This window comes from Podarcis vaucheri (genome assembly GCF_965113315.1).
Source record: "Podarcis vaucheri genome assembly, chromosome: 5".
Lineage (NCBI taxonomy): Eukaryota > Metazoa > Chordata > Lepidosauria > Squamata > Lacertidae > Podarcis > Podarcis vaucheri.
In genome coordinates this window covers 22,952,576-22,974,466 of record NC_138763.1, presented here as the reverse complement: position 1 = coordinate 22,974,466, position 21,891 = coordinate 22,952,576, and the positions used below count along the sequence as shown (strand labels likewise).

At 45.1% G+C, this 21,891-nt stretch overlaps 1 protein-coding gene across 2 annotated transcripts in view; it reads left to right on the top strand.

Moving 5' to 3' along the window:
* Positions 1-20,850, top strand: part of TIPARP (TCDD inducible poly(ADP-ribose) polymerase) — a 30,584-nt gene extending 9,734 nt beyond the window's left edge. For both annotated transcript variants that reach the window (XM_082224133.1, XM_082224134.1), the window contains exons 3-6: positions 14,477-14,645; positions 15,553-15,734; positions 18,014-18,283; positions 20,039-20,850. In XM_082224133.1, the coding sequence (XP_082080259.1) occupies positions 14,477-14,645; positions 15,553-15,734; positions 18,014-18,283; positions 20,039-20,486 (1,069 nt within the window). In that variant the 3' untranslated portion in view covers positions 20,487-20,850. The remainder of the gene's footprint in view (positions 1-14,476; positions 14,646-15,552; positions 15,735-18,013; positions 18,284-20,038) is intronic.
* Positions 20,851-21,891: the final 1,041 nt, after the last annotated feature.

Sequence of the window (21,891 nt, the reverse complement as noted above, 5' to 3'; positions counted from 1 at the left end):
ACCTCGTTCATTTCCATGGGGCTCTTACAAAAGAAGTTCCTGTTTTGATAAATAGGTAAGGTTAAGGGGACCCCTGACTATTAGGTCCAGTCGTGACTGACTCTGGGGTTGCAGTGCTCATCTCGCTTTATTGGCCGAGGGAGCCGGTGTACAGCTTCTGGGCCATGTGGCCAGCATGACTAAGCCGCTTCTGGCGAACCAGATAAGCGCACAGAAACGCTATTTACCTTCCCACTGGAGTGGTACCTATTTATCTACTTGCACTTTGGCGTGCTTTTGAACTGCTAGGTTGGCAGGAGCAGGAACCGAGCAGCGGGAGCTTACCCCGTTGCAGGGATTCAAACCGCCAACCTTCTGATCGGCAAGCCCTAGGCTCTGTGGTTTAAACCACAGCGCCACCAGTGTCCCTGTTTTGATAAATAGGTGTACTCTTATTACCCTGCTGCAGCATATTAAAACAGAAATGCCTTCCCTTGGTGGCTTTTGACCAGATGTGTTCCGACATTCTTTCATTTGTATCTCTGTATCTCATTGCCAACCTCCAGGGTAAAGAACCGTCAGGCTGTAATCCACTTACCTGGAAGTAAGACCATGCAAACAAAGTGGGGCTTGCTTTTGTGTAAAACCCTTACAGTTTGCACTGTAATGGGGTTCTAAAACACCTGCCATATTGAGGAAAATTCCTAGGGTCGATACTGTTCTTCAAATGCAGAGTGCCATTGTTCTATTTCTTCTTCCTTTCTCATAAATTTAGTTTTCAGAAATTCAGAGTTAATTTGGGGGAGGCCAGCACTTGGCTGTAGCGCTGTTTGGTCCCCATGCTCATCTCAAGACAGATAACAAACATGCAGCAGAATTGAGATTTCCTGAGTTGGTAGGACAGAAAGCACTCGCCTGCAGGTAGAAAGCTAGCACATAGTGAACCACCCTGTCCTTGCTGCACTAATTCTCTGCTTAGCGGGGCTTCTCATATTCTTATACAGAGGAACATTTTTTTTAAATGCACTTGGAGTGATAAAGTCCATTTTCTACAACCTTAAGATTTTTTTCACCTGTAGGTCCACTTCCCTGTGAAACACTTATTGGTTTCGTTTTCCTGCGTTGGAAGAAGTTCAAACAGGTTTTGTTTTATTCCACTCTGCCAATCAGGTTTTCCAAACTGAATTCATTGCTGTTCTAGCAACATAAGGTACATATAACTACTGTTGAGGTGTCCTCAAAACTTCCATGAAAATAAGTGGGTAATAATATTGCCCAACATTATCAAGTTCATGCACTAGGAATCTCTCCCCCCCCTTCCAACACAGCTCACATTCTAAGTGGGAGAAAGTGGTTATTAAAACTGTAGCTTCTTGTTTTAAGTCTGCATGTTTTTCTGCTCCAAACACACTTCCTGGAGATGGGAGTTTGGCTTTGCTTTTGAAAGTTACAACTGAGTGATCTGCACAGCTGTCGAAATGAAGGAGAATAACCCCTTATGAATAAGAACAGATGAATTTTGTGATGTTTTCTCTATCCGCTCAGCTGTTTACTTTTACTGGGTGTGTGTATGGAGGGGGGGAGAAGCAAAATATCTAAACAAGAAAGAGGTGAATGACTGCTGATTTCTGGTGTGCTGAGTTCCAGCGAATTCTTGGTATCCTCCCCACCACCCCTTTCAAAGCCTGTATTTACATATGAAGCAAGTCTATTGGCTTTTTATCTTGTGTGGATCTGGGGAAGCTGTAGAAGAGGAGGTTCAGGAGAATTGTCAGCAGACTCCTGTTTACTCCTGTTACTATGCAGATAAGATTGAGGGGGGAAGCAGCTGTCACCTGGCTCCAGGTGTAGGCCATCCTGTTCCTTCCGTGCCATTCTCACAGGAAAGGAAACTGCACATAGGTAAACCTAATAGAGCAGCCAATCAGGCTTATTAACCCTTGATTAATAGTACTCTGAAGCAGTCTCTGCAGTTTATGATAATTGCTTTCTCTCTTCCCCCCCCCCCCAAAAAAGCTCCGCATCACCCATTCCCACAAGCGCTTCTCATCCAGGGCAGGTGTCTCCTAGCTTCTGTTGTTGAAGCTTAGCTGTGGAGAAAAGTGCTTGGAAAAGAAGTGAGAGGTAGGGAGGAACGTTTCTGTGCTCCTCAACATTTTGGGGGTAAAATTGGAGTTTCTGCCCACTCCGTTTCTATGCAATCGGGGTGGTTTTCCATTGTGTTTGTTTAAAGCACCTAGAGACTGTCATTGCAGTGAGTTCAATGCAGAAGCAGACAGTAGTTATGTTCAGATGCTTAAAAAACCCCATACTTTCCATTATTGCAGGACACTGTGCTTGTGGTAAATGGTTTCCTAGTGTTATTTATTAAATTTGTATACCGCCCTATACCCGCAGGTCTCTGTACAGATGGCCTTTAATTAAAGGTGAGAAAAAACAGGCAAGTATTTGCAAAGGTATTTGTGCTAAGAGTTCTCGTCAGCCTCTTTGCTACTTCTGTCCTGGCTCCAGTAGCCTTTGGGTGGAAAGGTCAAATGCGTGGCGCACGTGTGGACCAAGAATATACAGATTCTGCGCCAGTTGCATTGAGGTTTCTGGAACTTGAGAAGGTTAAGAGGGGTGACTGTGGAGAGCGGGCAACAGGAGGAGGAAACTGAAAGAGTGCTCTGTAAGGCAGAGGAGTGCAGCCTTTTGATCCCCCAAAGAGCCAAGCCAGAGGCTTACACTGGCCATGGGTGAAAAGAAATGGCGCTTCTGCCTTTGCCAGAATGGCCAGCTGTGCAAGTAGTCTGTCACCACTCCTCTTTCCCCTTAGGCTCTGGCTGGGTGGGAAAGACTAGGGCTATGAGCCAGTTATTTTTTATGGGGCGAGGGAGCACCCACAAACACTTCTCCATCCTTGTGAGGACAGGATGCTTTCCTAGTAGGCACACATCTTGTACCATAAAGCAGAAAGGCCTAAGTGCATGGAAGGAATGCGGTCCCTTAGCCCTGTTGCAGAATCCACACTCAAACCTGAACATAGGAAAGATTTTATTGAGAATAAGAAACCAAAGGGGAAAGATGGAACTGTACTTTTAAGACAGGGATGGCCCTCCAGATGTTTTTATGGGTTCAACCAACAACTCCCATAAGCACCAACCAGTGTTGGGGTTGCAGTTCAACCATGTATGGAGTGCAGCCCACTGGCTACCCCTGTTTTAGCAAGCTGAGTGAGTGTTGAAAGATCTAGCTAACCTACGGAAGAATCATTGTGAGAGTTCACTACCCACCCAGCCTAGGTAGGATCAGCTTGCTCAGGTTGTAGACTCAGCACTTAGCATTTGTCAACGGTCAAAGGTAAGGGACACAGCAATAAAGGCAGCACTGTTCTGTATTTATGGTGTTTGCAGCCAGGTGGCTTTGACTGACAGGTTGGGTGCCTGGTACAGCTCAAGGGCTTGGCTGTGCATATGTGGGAAAGATAGACTAAGACACTGTTTGAGAAGTTAAGAGATAAGCGGCCAGCATGTTAACACAGAAGTTTCCCAGCTTTGGCAATAGACATAATCTTAAAGGAGGCCTTCGGACAGTTTGTGCAAAAGTAGTGGGAGGTTGTGGAATGGGGAAAGGCTGGGTAATTTGTATGCCTTAAATGCGATTCCCCAAGCAGGATAAATCCATGTCACCTGAGAGAGTTGGGAGCCTAGGGAAGGCTTCTCTTGCCTTCTGTATGAGGTTCTATAGCAGATCCTGCATCACACAAAAAGTGCATCCTTACTGATATGGCGATGTCTGTGAAGCTCAGCCTAAATCTGGGCATGAGCTGGTAATGTGAGGAACCAGCTCCATCTTTATTCTGATACAAGTGTGTTCCTGCCATTATGAATTCCTTGGGCAGATAAATAGTTTGTATATTCCTTTCAGCTTGACTAACCAGCCTGTTGGATAATCATTAGAATAAAACATTTTATTATTGGATTGGAGACTACTTGAAAAGTGACTTTATATTATAGAGAGGCTATAAAACCAAAGTTGTCAGTGTTTGCCAGATTTGGATTTGAACGAATGAAATGTATTAACACCTTCCTGTTCCTTTTGTGTTTCTGATTTTGGGAATCCTTGATTTCTTTTTTTTAAAAGATACTCGCTTTTTAGGCACTCTTTTCATTTTGAAGAACACAAGTTGGGTTTGGGAAGCCAGAAACTTTGGGAAACTGCCTTTTCAGTACCCTGTGATCAGGACTGTGCACTGTGGCTTAAATAAAATCTTATGCCAAGAAAAGATGGATTTTGCGTCCTATATAAATAGTGTACATTTCCACAAATGGAAGGCCTTCTCCTTTTTCAAAGGCAGCAAACAATTCTGTGATCTTTGAGCAGAAACAAGGTCTTGGCCATTTGAAATCTTCCTGAGCTCTCCCCTGGCTATGAAGCCATTGTCAGGTACTGCCCAGTCTCTCAGGTTTACCTGTGAAAATGCATACACCATGAAGACTAAAAATGTGCATTTAAAAAAATATAAAATTAGAGTTCTGTGCCCAGTATCATATTCTGCTTTTCTGTGGCTTTGTGTAAACTATCAGAAAACATGCTACCCTGCCCAATGAAGCATTCTTTTCTGAAAATCGCTGCATGGCCATGAAAAACCAACTTCCTTTCAGTTAGGCCCAACTCTCTTGCTTTTTGGAATGATGAATATCGACGACAACCTATTATAGCAAAGAAGAGTTTTGACTTTGCTGTTATGCAAGGAACTCCGTTTTGTGCGCTCTGGTTGCAAAACCTAGTTTTCCACTGGCCCGCTCCTGCTGGAGCAGGAACTTTTATAGACATTTCCTTTGCTAGCGCATTATTTTGACAGATAACGTTGGCAACAAAGCATGCATGTTACCTCACGCAGAGATGTGCTAGTGCCCTGCCTAGTGTTTGCCAGTGCCCTGGAAGCTAAAACTGACTCTAGCCCGTTCTTCCTCCTCTCCTGATCCCGTGTTGCGCGAGATGCTCACAGCCAGGAGTTACACTGGCGGTGGGGACTTCTTTGGCTTGTATTTTTGCCGCATATAAATAGTTACTGTTGCTAGGCGAAAAGGGGAACAAAGGGCTTTGTGAACCAGTTTCCAAGAGTGATTAAGCAAAACTTCACACTGTGTGTTGTGCATGGGGTGTTTTTCCTCCCTTCCCTCAGAACTGCGGTCTGTTTACTCCAGGCACACACGGCTTGACCAATGCTGATGAATCAATGCAGAGTCACCAGAGTAAGGGAACAGTTGTTGGACTGTAGCTGATGAGACATGATGCCCTTTTCGTCCCACGTCAGGAGCATTCTGACCCGGAGACGGCAGCTAAACATTCTGTGCGCCCAAGAGATCCATGTGACGGTGGCCTGACTTTGACTTCACTGACTTGGCAAGGCCTTTAATGAGTTCAAACTTTAATGAAAGTTCAAACACGTTTTCTCCTTGTCTGTCTCTGCCGCCGCCCAGAATTTGCAGATTAGGAGTCACCTTGGTCACATTCATGCCACGTATTTTAAGCACTGTGATGCCACTTCAAGCAGCCATGACCCCCCCCCCAAAAAAAGAATTCTGGGAGCTGTAGGGACTCCCTGTTCACCTCACAGTGATACAGTTCTTCTTTCCCAGGGAACTCTGGGAAAGATAGCTCTGCTAAGTGGAATAGGAGTCTCTGAACAACTCTGAGCACCCATTGCAAGCTGCAGCTCCCAGAATCCTTTGGGAGAAGCCATTGCTGTTTAAAGTGGAACCATAGTGCTTTAAAAGTATGGCGTGAACATGGCCCTTCAATGCACCTTGCTTAATGGGAGGTTCTGTATATGGAAGGTCAGATAGATCCAGTCTTGTTGCAGTCGGTGTGTGGTGGTCAGAGCCCAGGTCACAAAATGCCGTTGAATAAATGAATGGCGCAAGCAGACATACATGGCTAAAAGAACTTGGATGCCCCTCCATAAATCGGTTTATATTTTTATGACTCCTATGGCATTGAGCTCTTACAATGCTGCCAAAAAAAATTCTTTTTCTCCTCCTTTCTGAAATCATTCTTCCCTCTCAGAAGCTGCTGATTGTTTCTCCATTAATTTTGATGTTGGCTGGTGAGCATTTTTCATTTTTGACTGTATAATAAACGGCAATGAGTGCAAATTCTACATGCCATAATTCCCTGGGGGAAAAGGGATTGGTTGTTAAGGCACTCCAGGAATTGTAGCTCTGTGAGGCGAGGAGGTGGTCTCCCTAACAACTACCAGCACCGTTAACAAACTCCAGCTCCCACGATTCTTTGTGGAGAAGCCATGACTGTTCAAAGTGGTATCGCAGTGCTTTGAATGTATAATGCAGATGGGGCCCCTTGAGTTTGGGCTACTTGCTAGCAGAAGGGAATTCCCTACCAGCTGGAGGAGTCACAGTGAAGGCATCTCTCACCTGCCAACTTCATTTGACAGCCCAGGTGAAACCAAGTGGGTGTTCTTGGTTGATCTTTGAGATCGTAGTGAGGCATGAGGAAGGAAGTAGTTTCCTTAAGTATGCTAGGTAGGGCTTCAGAAGCCAAAGCCACTTATTTCAAATGTGGCTACTCCCGGATGAGTTGTTTCTTGCTTCGCAGAACTTGCAGCCGTATTGAATATTTTCTGCTATGACACACTATGGCAGGGAGAACATTTCCTTCCCCAGCCAACCTCGTTTCCAAGTGGGTTGAACCCCTCTTCTCTCCTGTTTTGCTTTTAATTTCCAATTGGGAAGAAACAGGCTCTCCTGAGCACTAGTGTGCCTTCTGACTAACATGTACTGACACAACGCTTTTTCCTGACTTTAGTGTTTTTCGTTTTCCGCTTGTTCCTCGGCTTCTATTTTCTTTCCCCCGCCCCCTCTTTCCCCATCCAAGCAAACATCCATAGTGTCAGCAGAAGCTCATTCCAAAACATTGGTGCAGCTTCGGCTATTTTAAAACAGCAAACATTCTGGTAATATTTGTACCATGAATCTTGGTACCCCTTTGGCTCAAGTCAGGTACAGATATGTTGTGGGATGGGGGCCAAGAGGTGTGTCTTCTTAGCCCTGTGCCAGAGGTACTTACATGTACCTAAAATTAGATGAGCATAAAACATGTGGCAACCTCTTGTGGAGGTTTTTAAGTGAGTGGGTGAACTTCAGTACAAAATACAAGTAAGCAAAATTCTTTGCCTTTGCATAGAGGCCAACAGCTAATGTGAGATTTTCTTGGATGTCATTTCCTTACCGCAGCTGCTCTGACAAACCCATGGCTTTGTGACTCTTTCCAGACCCGATATTCAGTAGGGCACAGCATTTTAACTTTTTCCGCCCCATAGCCCACTGCAGACCTTTGCACTTGTGGCGTTCAAGAGTTCTGACTAAAGCTATGCAAGCAAATGATTAAGAATTGCAGTAGGAATTCAAAGTTCATCCTCAACTAATCAAGTTCATCCTGTCTACTAATCTCTTCTACTTAGAAAGGTGTATGGAAACAGCCTTCCTTCAGAAGTGCTTGTGTGTCCCAGGTAGCACTACTGGCAATTCCGTTTTGTTAGGACAGGCATCCCCAAACTCTGCCCTCCAGCTGTTTTGGGACTTCCAATTCCCACCATCCCTGACCACTGGTCCTGTTAGCTAGGGATCATGGGAGTTGTAGTCCCAAAACTGCTGGAGGGCCGAGTTTGGGGGTGCCTTTGTTAGGACGTTTGAGGTGTATTCATGCCCCCGACATGCCTCTGTGTGCTTCCCTCTCCACCCTGCCCCGAACTTGTCCATGCCACATATACATGAGTAGAACTCCCATGACCAGGAACCTGGGCAAACCAATGTCAGCTTGCTCAGGATTCACACAATACACCTCTTTGAGAGGGCATCACATCATTGCAGTGCACTGAGGATGGGGGGTGGGGATCCTTGCAGTCACATAAGGAACTTCCCGGGCAGAATGGCCACCCCCAATGGCAAGTCTTCTCGAGCTGATCTCAGTTGTGCTGAAAGGTGAGCGCACAATTTTAAATAAAGCTGACATCTACTCTCGTGCAGTTAGGCTTCCTTGTTCATCCTCCTCTGTCGAAAACAAGTTCTTCCTGGCGAAAGAAAAAGAAAAAATCTTAATCTTACATGTTTCTGCTCTCTTCTAAAATCCCTTGACTATCTAGAAAGTACTTAATAAATTTTGCTACGGGCACACACAAAAAACAGTCCGGGCTCCCAAAGGTTGGAATTGTAGGTGAGTTTCCAAAGAGGCTGTTGCGTTGGCTGTAATATTAAGAGATGATAAACCTGGACTCAAACCCCCTGGGGATCCGTAGCATAAATATACAATATAAACCAGAGTTGTTCCCTTGGAATGTGCAAGCAAATCAATATTTATCAAGTCTCACTAATGCACTTGTCAGATTAAATTCTCAAATATCCTGTTGAACATGCAGTGGGCTTATAAAATATGTAGACCGGCTATTTCTCCATCTCAACCGGCTGCCAACAAATGAGACAATAACATCCCAGCATGCTTTCTGTTTTAATATTCCGAACAGCTTTATTGAGGTTGCGAGCGCTTCATATCGAAGCAAGCATAGGAATAATTTTATTAAATCAGAAATATAGTACTGTAAGAGGCCGGGTGGAATAGGCTCCTCCTGGTCATTTTCAATAATAATACTAAATCATTTATGAATTGGGTGGCTTGGTAATGTGGAGGTACCTCTATAAAGTCACTAGGGGATTTATTCATCTTTGGCCCCCACCTTTCTTTGAAGGACCTTATATCATGACCCCTTTATCCACCCAACTTCCCAGTAAGGTACGTCAGCTTGCTGCCCTGTCTCTACAGACTATGTCTGGCACCTTTGGGGGAATATTCATCTCCCATACCTGTATTTATTGGATAAAATAATGCAGGCTTGCAAATCCAACTGCCAACGATTAAGGGCAAGGCAGAGAGGGTGGCATTGCTAATTGTTTTCATTCTGGCACTCAAATGTTAGCCTTGTTCACTTTAAAACTGCTGCTACTCATTTTAGGAGCACTTGAGCTTGACTCACACTCAGGACTCAAGGCAGCGTGTGTGCAAGAAAACTTCCGAGCAATTTTGCAGCACATTTGATGGGCACAGGTGTGCATGATTTTGAGGGGGTGTGTGTCACAGATGTGAGATGGTGGGTGGGTGAGAAACTTTATGCCAGTTATACTTGGAGAAATCAGTGCGGTGTGATCCTTAAGACATTGGTCTAGATCCCCACTTAGCCAGGCAGGTTACTGGGTGACCTTTGGCCAATTACAGCCTTCTAGCCTAACCTACATTGCAGGAATTTTTTTTAGGTGAGATGGAAAGATAAAATGAACAAGAAAGTACCATCTGTGCACTCTCTGGAGCAAGGATAGGATCAAAATGTAATCAAATAGCAGCGTGCAGGGCAAGCTGTCTGCATAACACCAATGTGCTTATTGCTTTTTAAACTCTCTGTAACATTGTAAAAAAAAAAAAAATGGTTTGTTGAGTAGGTAGCATCAACTCTGTACCTATCTACATTTTGTAGGTACAGAATTAATGATACTTAAACCTCTTGCACGGTGCTTTGTCTATCAGAGCTGAGCAGAAATGCTGTGTTGCTGAAATATGTAGGGGCTCCCAGATCAGTCCAGTGTTGACTGCTTCTAGCCACAAAGCTTTGCAACCAGTGCTTGTAAAAGAAGACATGGCACTTTCAATTCCCCTAGCGTGGGAACGGGGTGCTCCCATAGGGCTAATATTCAGCAAGCCTAAACAGAGCAAAGGTTTTCTGCAAAGCTAAAATAAGCCTTGGAAACAGCTTTAAATAGCCTGAAAATGGATAGTGGGACCCTCACTTCTTAAAGGCCTTGTTTGTTTGCAAATTCCCAAAGGTGATTCCAACGTGTTTTGTATCCTGGGGCGGTCTCTTTGAAACTGTATCTGCATTTGTGTAAACAGGCACATGCAAAACTCCACTTGCTTACGTATATATTTTGCCGAAAGCTTTTTTGTAACATGCACCTGGGTGCAGAATGTTAAAGGTGAAAGAGGTCCGTTGCTGTTGGTTCCCTCTTTGTAGCTTACTTCCCATCGCCAGTGTTTTATGTGCCTTGGAAAATTTTTGCTTGACTTTCCATAGTTCCAGCGCAAAAATCAGTGTGAAACTGTTTATAACCAGTCAGATGACATTCGTTCCGCAACCTGAATTTGGCCTCATTTGCCTTGTGTTTCTCGACACTTGAGACTAAATTAAAACTATGTCGGGAATGCTGTTTTCTCCTAAGCTGTGCTGAACCGTGTTCCAAAACTTAACTACCAAGTAAGAACATTAAAGCACCTGTTGGGTCAAGCCCAGCATCTTGTTTTTCTCACTGAGGAACCAGATGACCCTGAAAAACGCAGGAGGACAGGACCTGAGCATCTTAGCACTCTTCCCCATTTACATTTGCAGACATCTGCAGCACCTTTCTGCTCACCTGGGATTCCTAGCGACAGGTCTTCAGAGGCATCCTGCCTTAGACAGTGGTGGTGGTAGAAGAACGCAACTGTGGCTGATAGCCATTTTTTCTTTGATTTTTTTTTTTTTTTTTTTGGAAAGGATTACCAATTTTAATTCTGTTTCAAATTCCAAAAACACTTTTAAGGACTCGCATTCCTCCTCAAATCCCTTTGCATATACCAAATAATTCATTCAGTTTAATAAACAGGCAGTCTTGAATAAATTGATAATATTGAATAATATGTTGCCCAGAGCCAATCTGAAACAGGGACAAAGTTTAATCAGTATAACAAGTGGAGGTTTCAATTCTACGACTAGGTCTACCACGGTGGAAGAAACTGGGCAATTTACCCCTTGTAGCCTGAGCCTATGACGTTTGCCTGTCTTTAAATTCAGATGCTGTATTGCCATATCTAAGTGTGTCAGTGACGGTACAGAACGCAGTCTGGGTTTTCTCTGCATGTCGCAACAGATCTGTATGCAGTATCGTGCATGACCATCAAGCTGCTGCTAGAATGCTAACACCTGTTACTGCACAGGGCAGACCCCAAAAAGGAGGCTGCCAGGTTCTCATCTAGGGCAAGCTGATAGCCATTGATAACTGTTTGTCTAATACTCTTTTAAAGCCATCCAAGTTGGTGGCCATCACTGCCTCTTGTAGGAGCAAATTCCATAGTTGTTATTATTTTATTTATTTTATTTTTATTAAGGATTTGCCATAGTTAATTTGCCTTAGTTAACTATGTGTTGTGTGAAGAGATTCACTTCTTTTCCTATTCCTTGAATCTTCCAAAATTCAGTTTCATTGAACATTCATTCATTCATTCATTCATTCACTCATCCATTCATTAAAATTTATATACCGTCCTATACCTGGGGCGTCTCAGGGTGGTTCACAGAATAAAAGCAAGATATAAAACCACAGCATGCCTAATAGAAATAAAAACAGCAACTCAATACCCCCCCAAAGAAACATTTTAAAAGGGCATAGGATGTAAATTGGATCAACCAAAGGCCTGATTAAAGAGGAACGTTTTTGCCTGGCACCTAAAGGTGTATAATGAAGGCACCAGGTGAACTTCCCTGGGGAGAGCATTCTGTAGACTTATTGTGATAGATGTGCCTGCTCTTGTTGCACCGTGAAGTCAATAACTACGTAAAGTGGTGCCTCGCAAGGCGAAAATAATTCGTTCCACGAGTCTTTTCGTCTTGCGATGTTTTTTGTCTTGCGAAGCACGGTCCGTCGCAACTGCGCCTCTTCAAGCGGCTTTAAGAAAAAAGCGCAAGACGTTTTCGTCTTGCGAAGCAAGCCCATAGGGAAATTCGTCTAGCGAAGCAACGCAAAACCGAAAAACCCTTTCATCTAGCGAGTTTTTCGTCTTGCGAGGCATTCGTCTTGTGGGGCACCACTGTACTTAATACCCATTCCAGCATCTGATTCTGGACTTCTCTCTGTCACTGCCTCCCCCTCAGCTGTAGGGCAGCTGTAAGTGCCCCCCCCCCGTGGTGTTTCACTCAATGTGCCCCCACCCCAAGCTACACTTTAGCATCCCTGAAGTTGCATGCTTATAGGGAATGCGGCTAGGGAAGTTGTCTTGCCAAATCCACTGCAGCTTAAATCTTGTAACTGGGGAAAAATCAATAGCTTTTGCTTATCTTATCTTTTCATCTTATCTTTTCACCTCCCTTCTTCCTGCACAGGTGACTGAAAGAGAAGTTTTAGCAGGTGACTTGGCAACAGGTGCGCGGCACCTAATCGAGCTTGCACTTCCCCATTTGCAAAACAGTTTCCTTGATAGCGGAGCTAAGTTGCCGCAAAGAAGTAAAGTCCACCAGTCATTACGGATTACACATTAACATGTCGTAATCTGGAGCTCGATGATCTCTGCCTGCCTGTGTGTGGAGTGCTCTTATTAAATGTCATGGCACAAATGGATCTTTGCTTCTTTTATGCATCTGGTGACGTAGGCTGTTGAATAGAAAGGTTTGTGCCACAGCTAGCATGTTACTTACTCAGAGGTGGTGGTGCCAGATCACTTATTCCTCCTCACATATTGTAAGCGTTCCCTCCCCTCAATACACCAGCCTATTTCTCTTCTTCCAAAACACAAACAATATTGGCTTTCTTCTCTGTCAGCAATTTAACACTTTTTCTTAATAGAGCTCCCCACTGGGTTATTGCAGAAGTGCAGCAAGGAATGTGGCGCTCTGCCCTGTTTATCCTTTACAAACCACCTGCTTTTTTGGAGAAAATATGTAGCAGTAAATGGCATTTCCATGCGCTGCTCTAGTTTGCCAGAAGCAGCTTAGTCATGCTGGCCACATGACCCGGAAGCTGTACGCCAGCTCCCTCGGCCAAGAAAGTGAGATGAGCGCCGCAACCCCAGAGTCGTTCACAACTGGACCTAATGGTCAAGGGTCCCTTTACCTTTGTAGCTGTTGAGGGGATATGGCAATCTCATTCACTGCTGTTTCTGTTATTTTGAGGAGTGGGTATTGTTTTTATTGTTAAACTTGGTGGTGCTTCTCTTCAGTTGCGTGTTCAAGTCACCTCGAGATGTCTTGCATCGGACGGCAAGCGTATGATTATAAATTTGGGGGAGAGTGTTGCCCGCTGCCCTGATCTAGAGAACAACTCTAGTGTAGTGCAAGGAATCTAGCGTGATTCCTTTGCCCCCTGTTTCTGTTGCGCCACAGACCACGTGCCGTGTTTAACTTTGGCCGCAGGGAAGAAGTACAGTGGTACCTCGGGTTACATATGTTTCAGGTTACAGACTCCACAAACCCAGAAATAGTACCTCGGGTTAAGAACTTTGCTTCAGGTTAAGAACAGTTTTCAGGTTAAGAACGGACCTTCGGAACAAATTAAGTACTTAACCCGAGGTACCACTGCACTAAATGATGGCATCATAAATGAATTGGAGCATTTGACTCACAAGGGGTTTTTGGGGGGATGGGAGCGTGCACCTGGTTCCTGTCTGATTAGCATTTTGCATCCAGCTGATAGCCTAAGTAGGTGTGTAGCCTCTCAGCAAAAATTATGCATGATTGCAGACTGAGGGGGAGGAGGGTGTTGTCCCAGAACTGATGCAAGGAAAATCCATCTTACCCAGGAATGTTCTCCCTGATGTGGGGCAAGGACATACAGATCCTACAACGCCTGCGTTCTGTTTTGTATTCATTCTTCTGGCTTGTATTCCTTGCTCCTAATAGGTCGCTGCTTTTAATATGTGTGTGTGTGTGTGTGTGTGCGCGCGTGCGTGCGTGTGTGTCTGTGTGTGTCTCTCCCCCTGCGCAAAACCCAGTCAGTCAGGTTATGCAATTGACATGCATGCTCTTAAAATGTAAATAACTCCTGCTATGATGTGCAGGGAGGTGTTTGACCCCATTCCTACACACACACACACACACACACACACACACACACACCGTGGTCCCAGATTTGAAGCATCCGCCCTCCCGAAAAAGCAGCAGCTGCTGGGGGAGAGGGTGATTATTTGCGACGGTGCTGTGGAATGAAAGGATGGAGCCCAGTTGCTTTTGTCCTGATCTTCCACAAGTCACTTTTTAAAAGTGGATGATTAATTTATTAATAAATTGCTTATATACCCCTGGCTTTTTCCCAAGGAGATTGAGCTGATATGTGTAATTCTCCTCTTCCTCCTATTACATCCTCACAAGAACCCTGTAAGGTTCGTTAGGCTGAGAGGTTGCATTTGCGGAACTGTGGGTCGTATTTGGTTTGCCTTCCAGTCTGTAGAAGAGGCATGGCCAAACTTGGCCCTCCAGCTGTTTTGGGACTACAAGTCCCATCATCCCTGACCCATGGTCCTATTAGCTAGGGATGATGGGAGTTGTAGTCCCAAAAACAGCTGGAGGGCCCAGTTTGGCCATGCCTGCTGTAGAAGGAAGAATTGGCAAAGCTTTGCAACTGCTGAAATGTCATAACTTCCAGTCGCTTCTTGAATGGATAGAGAAAACTGAATTATTTTCCTTTTCTCTTCTCCCTCCCCCCAGGGGCCATGAGTTTTTAGTCGACTTGAATGGTTTGGCGCTCTATGATACGACTGAATTTGACCAGCTGAGGAGGCTGTCTACGCCTGTGTGTACAGGTTCCAACTCCAACTACTACACCATCTGGAAGTATTTCTGCAGGGATCATTTTGGCTGGAGAGAATATTCAGAGGTATTTCACCACCACCACCGCCCTTAAGTTTCAGGAATAATGTTGGGGGGGGGATGGATGTGGGAAGCCTTGGTTCATGATGCCCCCCACTGCGTGGTCTTTGTTATAAATCACTGTTAACTAGCCTAACCTGCTTTGCAAGATGCTCAAGGATAAATGAAAAGGCTGTGTGTAAACTGGTAGCTTTTTCCATATCCAGAAAAATAGCTACCCGTGCAAAGTTTTGCAAGCTCAGTGGGACTTCCCATCTACCTGCTGTTGGGTTTCTCCAGACTTTCCGGGGCAGATTTGGCAGCAGGTCACAGATGGGTGAGGAAGAGGAGAGGAAGTATCCATTGACCAGTTCAGGGCTAGTCAATGTTATGCACTCCAGATGTGGCCGGACTCTCAACTCGCACCAGCTCCAACCAGTATAGCCTATGATCAGGGATGATGGGAGTTGCAATCTAGCAACAGTCAGATCTTGGGGAGTGCTGGGTCGACAGGAAAACTCTTGACATGTTTGCAGAAACAAGACCTTGTGCAACTGCTCACCAGTGGCCCTTCAGGGAGCACCCAATTGATGCTCAACACCCTTAACTTTCATGAGAGAGGTTTAAATACACATGTGTCCTCTCCTTCTGGAAGCTGAAGACTGGAAAGGCCATTCAATTTAATCAGCCTCTGCTCAGTTGTTCAAACTTTCATTTCAGTGTGGCGGAAAGGTGGAGGGGGGGGGTTGCCAACTATAATCCTTCAGGATAATGCATATAGCGGTGCTTAGCACTATCTTTAATGACAGCAGAACTGGAAAACTCTACCAAAAAAACAAACAGTGGGGGGAAGCAAGGTATATTTGCACCAGTGGCGTGGATTATTAAATATTTACTTGGGTTTGTTTGTTTGTTTGTTTTTTATTTTAAAAAAGCCTGTTGTGCGATTGATAGAAGAAGCCAACTACCGAGGGCTGGCAGAGGTCCGGTTTGTTACGTGGCACAACCGTTACACCCTGAACATTAAAGATGGCTTCCAGCAGAATTCGTGCATTCGAAGAGAAATCAAGAGGAGACCTTTCTTCCGCTCCTGTGTGATCCTCATGCCATACCTGCAGTAAGTGATGGGACTCCCTTTCGGCAGCGGACGTTGTTTCGGGGCAAATGGACGTGGGTGAATCCGCCACAACCCCTTTCCTAACACTGGAGCGCCCATGTTTCTTTATTGAGAGCTCTTGACTTACCCAAATGTTAATGAACCTTCTGATTGTTCCGGTGGGCTTAACTGCATAGGATCATGCTTCAGATGCACCTAACCCCATCTATTACAGCTCCCTCTGACTTTGTAGATGTCCTTGCAATCAGTTGTTCTGGATTCCGTTAAGGGAATGCTGAACACCTGCATTTCAGTTGCACTTTGGATTTATCCAACTTCTGTGTATGACCTCTGTGCTTACCATACTCTCTTCTGGGTCCCCCGGCTGTATTAAGGGAATTTCTGTTCTGATATTCCTTGCGTTATTTCCCCAGCACTGTATAGGAGATGGTCAATAAGGGGAGCAGCTCTGGAAATTTTGCATCAGTGGCCAATAACAGAACCAATCACTATGACAGTTCATCAGGCCTTTTAGGATTGGATAATAATTCCCAGGAGCTGGTGCCTGACCTGGTGAGGCTCCGGTCCTTTTCAAAATCTGCTTGTTGCTTCTCTGTTGGACAGAGGAATTGCACTGGGTGGGGTTTTGCCTTCACCCCACATTATAGAGGCTTAGGAGCCCTGTTGGTGGTGGGCTGAGCTACACTGGCTAGCTCCATAAGAGGCAAATCTCCTTTAGTATGGGTGGTTGCTACTTCAAAATTAGTTAATGTAGGAGCAGCTATGACAATCTGTTCATAGGAATCACAAGGTCTTATAGTACCTTTAAGGACCAGCTGTTATTGCAGCGTTTTGGAATATGACCCTTCATCATATGCATCCCTTGGGTTCTGCTCCACAAGACTTTTAGGTCACAAGACTTGCGTGTGGTTTGAAACTCCCAGAAATTCAGCAGGGAGAAAACTGATCTAGGGTGCTTCCCGCAGCTGGAAGTAGAGTGGCAACTTGGATTCCAGGCTTCTAACTAGCCAAGTGGGCGTTGCCCGTTCCCCAAATGTTGGAAAAGGGAGGTAGTTCCCCCCCCCCCTTTCTTTCATTGGGCCATTATTTGTTTGGGGGAGAATTAAATACTCCCTTTCCCCTCACTGTACTTCTGGTTGTCCTCTACGGTTTAGGGGAAACAACCGAAGGAAATGCTATAAAGGCGCTTCCTAGAGAGGAGAGACAGACCATAGAGAGGAAAGTGGCTAGAGCAATCTAATTGGTCAGAACATCGGCACAGTGGGCCTTTTACACGTGGGGAAATTGTGCGGAAATTCCATTGAGCTTTTGTTTTATATAAATAAAAAAATCTGGTTATTTTTTTTCTGAACTCTGTGAAGAAGAAAAGGAAAGGGAAACCTGTGAGTGGGGGGGGGGGCACCTTGTTCACAACTCTGTACAAAGAGAGTGGAAAACATTCCTCTTTCCCGTTGTTAAGTGCCCAGTGCAGTAGCAGCCTTAATGAAGTCCATCGCTTCTGTTAGCCAACTGTACCCCGGCTTTGAACACCTAGTGTTCGGGTTTTAAATACACGGAAGTGTGTTCCGTGGTCTGTGCTCGTGGGACCTTCTTGACGGCAGCTTAATGTTCCAGGAACTCTGTCTCCTTCGGGTGACACTCTCCATCATAGGAGGGGTGGGATTCCTCACCAGGGACTGGCTTGAGCAGACGCAGGAGCGATCACCAGGACAGGTCATACGCATCGAAAACATGCTGCAGCACAACGTTGCAAGCCCAGTGGAAAACCCCACAACGACTCCGTGTCCGTGGATCCCAGTAATATTATCATACGAGCTGCTGCTATTTATCCCGATGGTCGGTCCTTTTGCCCCTAGCTTTCTAAATTAAAAACTTAGGCTTGAAGGTATAATGGTATATCATGCGATTGTTCCCAAGTATGACCCGCAACCTAGATAACTGTGATGTTCCTCCTCCAGTCTCCGAGGCAGTGAGCTTCTGAATAAAACTGGAAACCACAGGAGGGGAGAGTGCTGTTGCGCTCATTTATTTTATTTTTATTCGTTGAATTTATATCTTGCCCTATATCTGCAAGTCTCCCGTGGGTTGGCCGCTGTGAGAACAGCATCCTGGACTAGATGGGTCACTGGGTCAATGCAGGAGGGTGGTTCTTATAGTGACCAGTTGCCCTGCTCCAAACAAAAGAAATCTTGTTTCCAAATACTTCTAAAAGTACATATTCAGATTACTATTTTGTTGTTGTTGTGTTGATACAATATCCCAATTTCTCTCCACCCTAGGACTCTTGGTGGCAGCCCCACAGTACCCGTGACGCCGGCAACCGACTCACAAGTCTTATCCCCGACTGCCGTTACCTCTCCAAACTTCTACCCTGAAACATGGGTCAGCATGGATCCAGCTCAGGACTTCGTCCAAGTGCCTGTGTCAAAGGAAGACAAAAGCTACAGAACCATTTACAACCTCTTTCATAAGACTGTGCCAGAGACCAAATACAAAATTTTGAAAATACTGCGAGTTCAGAACCAGTTTTTGTGGGAGAAGTATAAGAGGTGAGCCAAAGCGTATAATAACGGTTCTCCTCCTCCTCATTAATTGGGGGAAACCTCCCTACTTTTGTTGGGGGGGGGATTGTTGAGTTGGAAGGGGGGTCCTCAAACGTCATCTGGTCCAACCAGCTGCATATTGCAGGCATCCCAGTCCTGCAACGTCCCTGTAAAATGAATTGCCCCCGTTGTGAAGTGCAGTTTTATTGTTAATACAAGGTGTAGGGGTCTGCAGATCCAGTTTGTTAAAAATGAGTAGCTGTTTTAGCAAGTTGTGTACCCAATCAAAAACACCCGAGTTGTGGGAGCGTGTTTGATTGTGGCTCTTCATTGTTAGGAATGCTAGCTAAAGCCCAGAAATTCCTCTGAAGCACCCAAAGAACTACCACTTCCTGTTCTACCATTTTTGGGTTGGTTGGTTGGGGTTTTTTTGTTTTTTAGAAAGGAGAAGTCTTTTTGTTGAACCTGGCAGCTCAGGACTTTGAGGAGTAACTGTTCCTTTTGGAGAGCTCTTAAAAGTGATCAGTTTGAATTGAAGTTTGCTGGCCTCTTTCTAAATTTGCTAAACCGGGGACACATTTTGCTGCAAGCGACACTGAAGCAAAACTATGTGGGGCGGGGAGGCGGCCCATCTTCCAGTCTAGGTGGAGGCTTTTACCTGTGCATCAGAAATCTAACTAAGTTTGTTATTGGTATGAGCTTTCGTGTGCATGCACACTTCTTCAGATACACTGAAACAGAAGTCACCAGATCCTTATATATAGTGAGAGGGTGGGGAGGGGTATTACTCAGAAGGGTGGTGGGAATGGGTGATTGGCTGATAGGTGTGGTAAACCTGTTGACAACTGTTAACAGTGACTTCTGTTTCAGTGTATCTGAAGAAGTGTGCATGCGCATGAAAGCTCATACCAATAACAAACTTAGTTTGTCTGTAAGGTAAGGTTACCAGATTTTTTTCAATGAATCCGGGGACACTTTTCGACTTCAAGTGATTTTGTGTGGAGACTGATTTGTAAATCCGGGGACTGTCCCCAGGAAACGGGGACGTCTGGTAACCTTACTCTTAAGGTGCTACTGGAAGGATTTTTTAAAAATTTTGTTTCAACTACTACAGACCAACACGACTACCTACCTGTAATCAGAAAACCAGAAATCCCTGTAACTGTGGGAGAATCAAAGACCTGAATGCTCTTCCATGTAAAATGCTGCTTACTGATAGATACATAGCACAACAAGGAAGGGGAATGTTCGTGTGTTTGTGTTCTGAGCTAGCCTTTTCCCTAACTTTACTAGTATAGTATATGTAAGAAGGCACTCGTGTGTGTTTTAAAGGTGTGTTGTTATTTCAATGAAAGCAATGATACTTTCAGGTATACCAGTCCCCAGCTGTCAATCTGACATGTCCCAGAAGCTTGGCAATAAAGTCATTATGCTGGACTTCTGTTGTTTTTAGCTCTCTACTTCCAGTCTGAGGTAATATCCTCAGAACTTAAGCTCCCCTTAAGAAGAGCAGAGAGGCAAGAGTTATGTAGACAGGAATATTTTGGGGCCGAAATTGTTGCACCCTGTGATTTAGGCCCATACACTCAGTATCAGCAACACAATCTTCAGGCTTTAACCCCCCCCCCCACACACAGCACAAACGAGGGTGTGCTTGTTTTGTTCCAGATCGATTAGTGCATGGCGATTTTTTGTGTGAATATTTTTTTGCCACGTGCCTGTTGGAGCTCACTGGTTCCTTTTATGTTTTCCCGCTTCCAGGAAAAAGGAGTACATGTGTAAAAAGATGACAGGACTGGACCGGATTATGAACGAAAGACATTTGTTCCACGGCACCTCGCAGGATGTGGTTGACGGAATCTGCAAGCATAATTTTGACCCCCGGGTCTGTGGGAAGCATGCCACCATGTTTGGGCAAGGCAGCTACTTTGCCCGCAAAGCCAGCTACTCGCACAACTTCTCCAAGCGCTCTCCCAAAGGGATCCACTATATGTTCCTGGCTAAAGTCCTGACGGGGAGGTACACAGTCGGCAACCACACCATGCGAAGACCTCCGCCCGTCAACCCCAACAGCATCACCAGCGACCTCTACGACTCCTGCGTGGACAACTACTTTGAGCCTCAGATCTTCGTCATTTTCAACGATGACCAGAGCTATCCCTATTTCGTAATCCAGTATGAAGAAGTTAGTAACGTCGTTGTGATCTGAGAACAAAATGGGGGGGGGCAGAGTGTGTGGGGAAAAAAGAGAGAATTGCTTCATGTTGATTTGTTGTTGTAACAACCTTTTTTTTAACCTGATATTTGTAGAATTGGATCCCTTTTGCTGCGGAAGGGGAAAAATAAACAATTGCGGAACTCTGAATAAAGATGCTAAGGGGCTAGGGAGGGTGGGGGCAGAAAAAAAAGACATTTTTAAAACTCCTGAAAAAAGACCAATTGTGCACTTGCTATATTCTGTGCAAACTGTAAATATTTTTCCATTGTTTATAGTCGAGGGGAGAAAAGAAAAACCTGTGCCTTTTGTTATAAACACTATTTATGTTAGTAAACTTAATGTTTTAAAAAAAGAACCTTAACGTGTGCGTCTTAAATGCTTATTTGTAGTCCGGCTTGCCTGGTTAAGCTTTGCGCCATTCTCAGGCTGCCAGCGTTTGCTCCTGCAACTCGATCTGCAGATCCTGGGCTCCATGTTGCAGAATGTTCTGCCTGCTGATTTGTGCAAATCAAGCTGCTGTTCAAGGCACAGGGACAGCCTAACCTAGCTTTCCTTCTTCCTGGGCAGCTGACATTCCATGCAAGCCCAAAGAGAAGATTTTGCACCTTTAAAAAAACCCCACACAGAGGAGTTTTCTTGGTTCAGATGCTGCTGCAAAACAGCCTCTCCAAGCAATCCAAGTCCATATGCCAATGTTAAAACCTCTTGCTTATAAAGCATTGCTGCTTCCGTCTTCTGCCGCCTCCTAGCACAAAGATTTCTCAAGCTTGGCTGCAAGTGTTGTGGCCACAGCAGTGATATCCCATACAAGTCTCTGCAGGTAGCATCTGGGAAACACATCTCCCCCTAGAGCAAGGGTGGGGAAGCTCTTTTCCCACAAGGCCACTTCCCCCCCAAACCATGCTCACCCCCAAGTGACGTCAGCTGATGGGCTGCGTTCAGGCCTGCTTTATGTGCTCATGTTCTTTGCAGGGAATGTGCTGGTGAAGCAGAACTTGCTCCCGTGCATCAACCTTTGACAGGCGGGCCAGCACTGAAGGCGATCTCGAGTTTGCATGAATGGCTGAGAGCTTGATTTTGGCTCTTTAACTAGGACCCATTAAAGCTGCTGAATTGCCAACATGTAAAAAGCAGGCATTGGGATGGCAAAGTCCAGTTTCAGGGTTGGAGGGAAGCTGCATGTGGGCAGCGGATGAGAATGAGAAGTGAGTCCAGAAATGAAGAAATCGTCGCACAGCCCGCTAGCATGAGGTTGGCATCTTGTTTATCGCCTGAGAGCAGCATAGAGAAGTGGGTGCCTCTTCGCTGTGAGAAAAATGTGGAAGCGGTGCCCTCGACAAGTTCATAGGAGACCCTGTGTGGTCTGCGCACACTGTTTCTTGCAGGTTCTGCACCA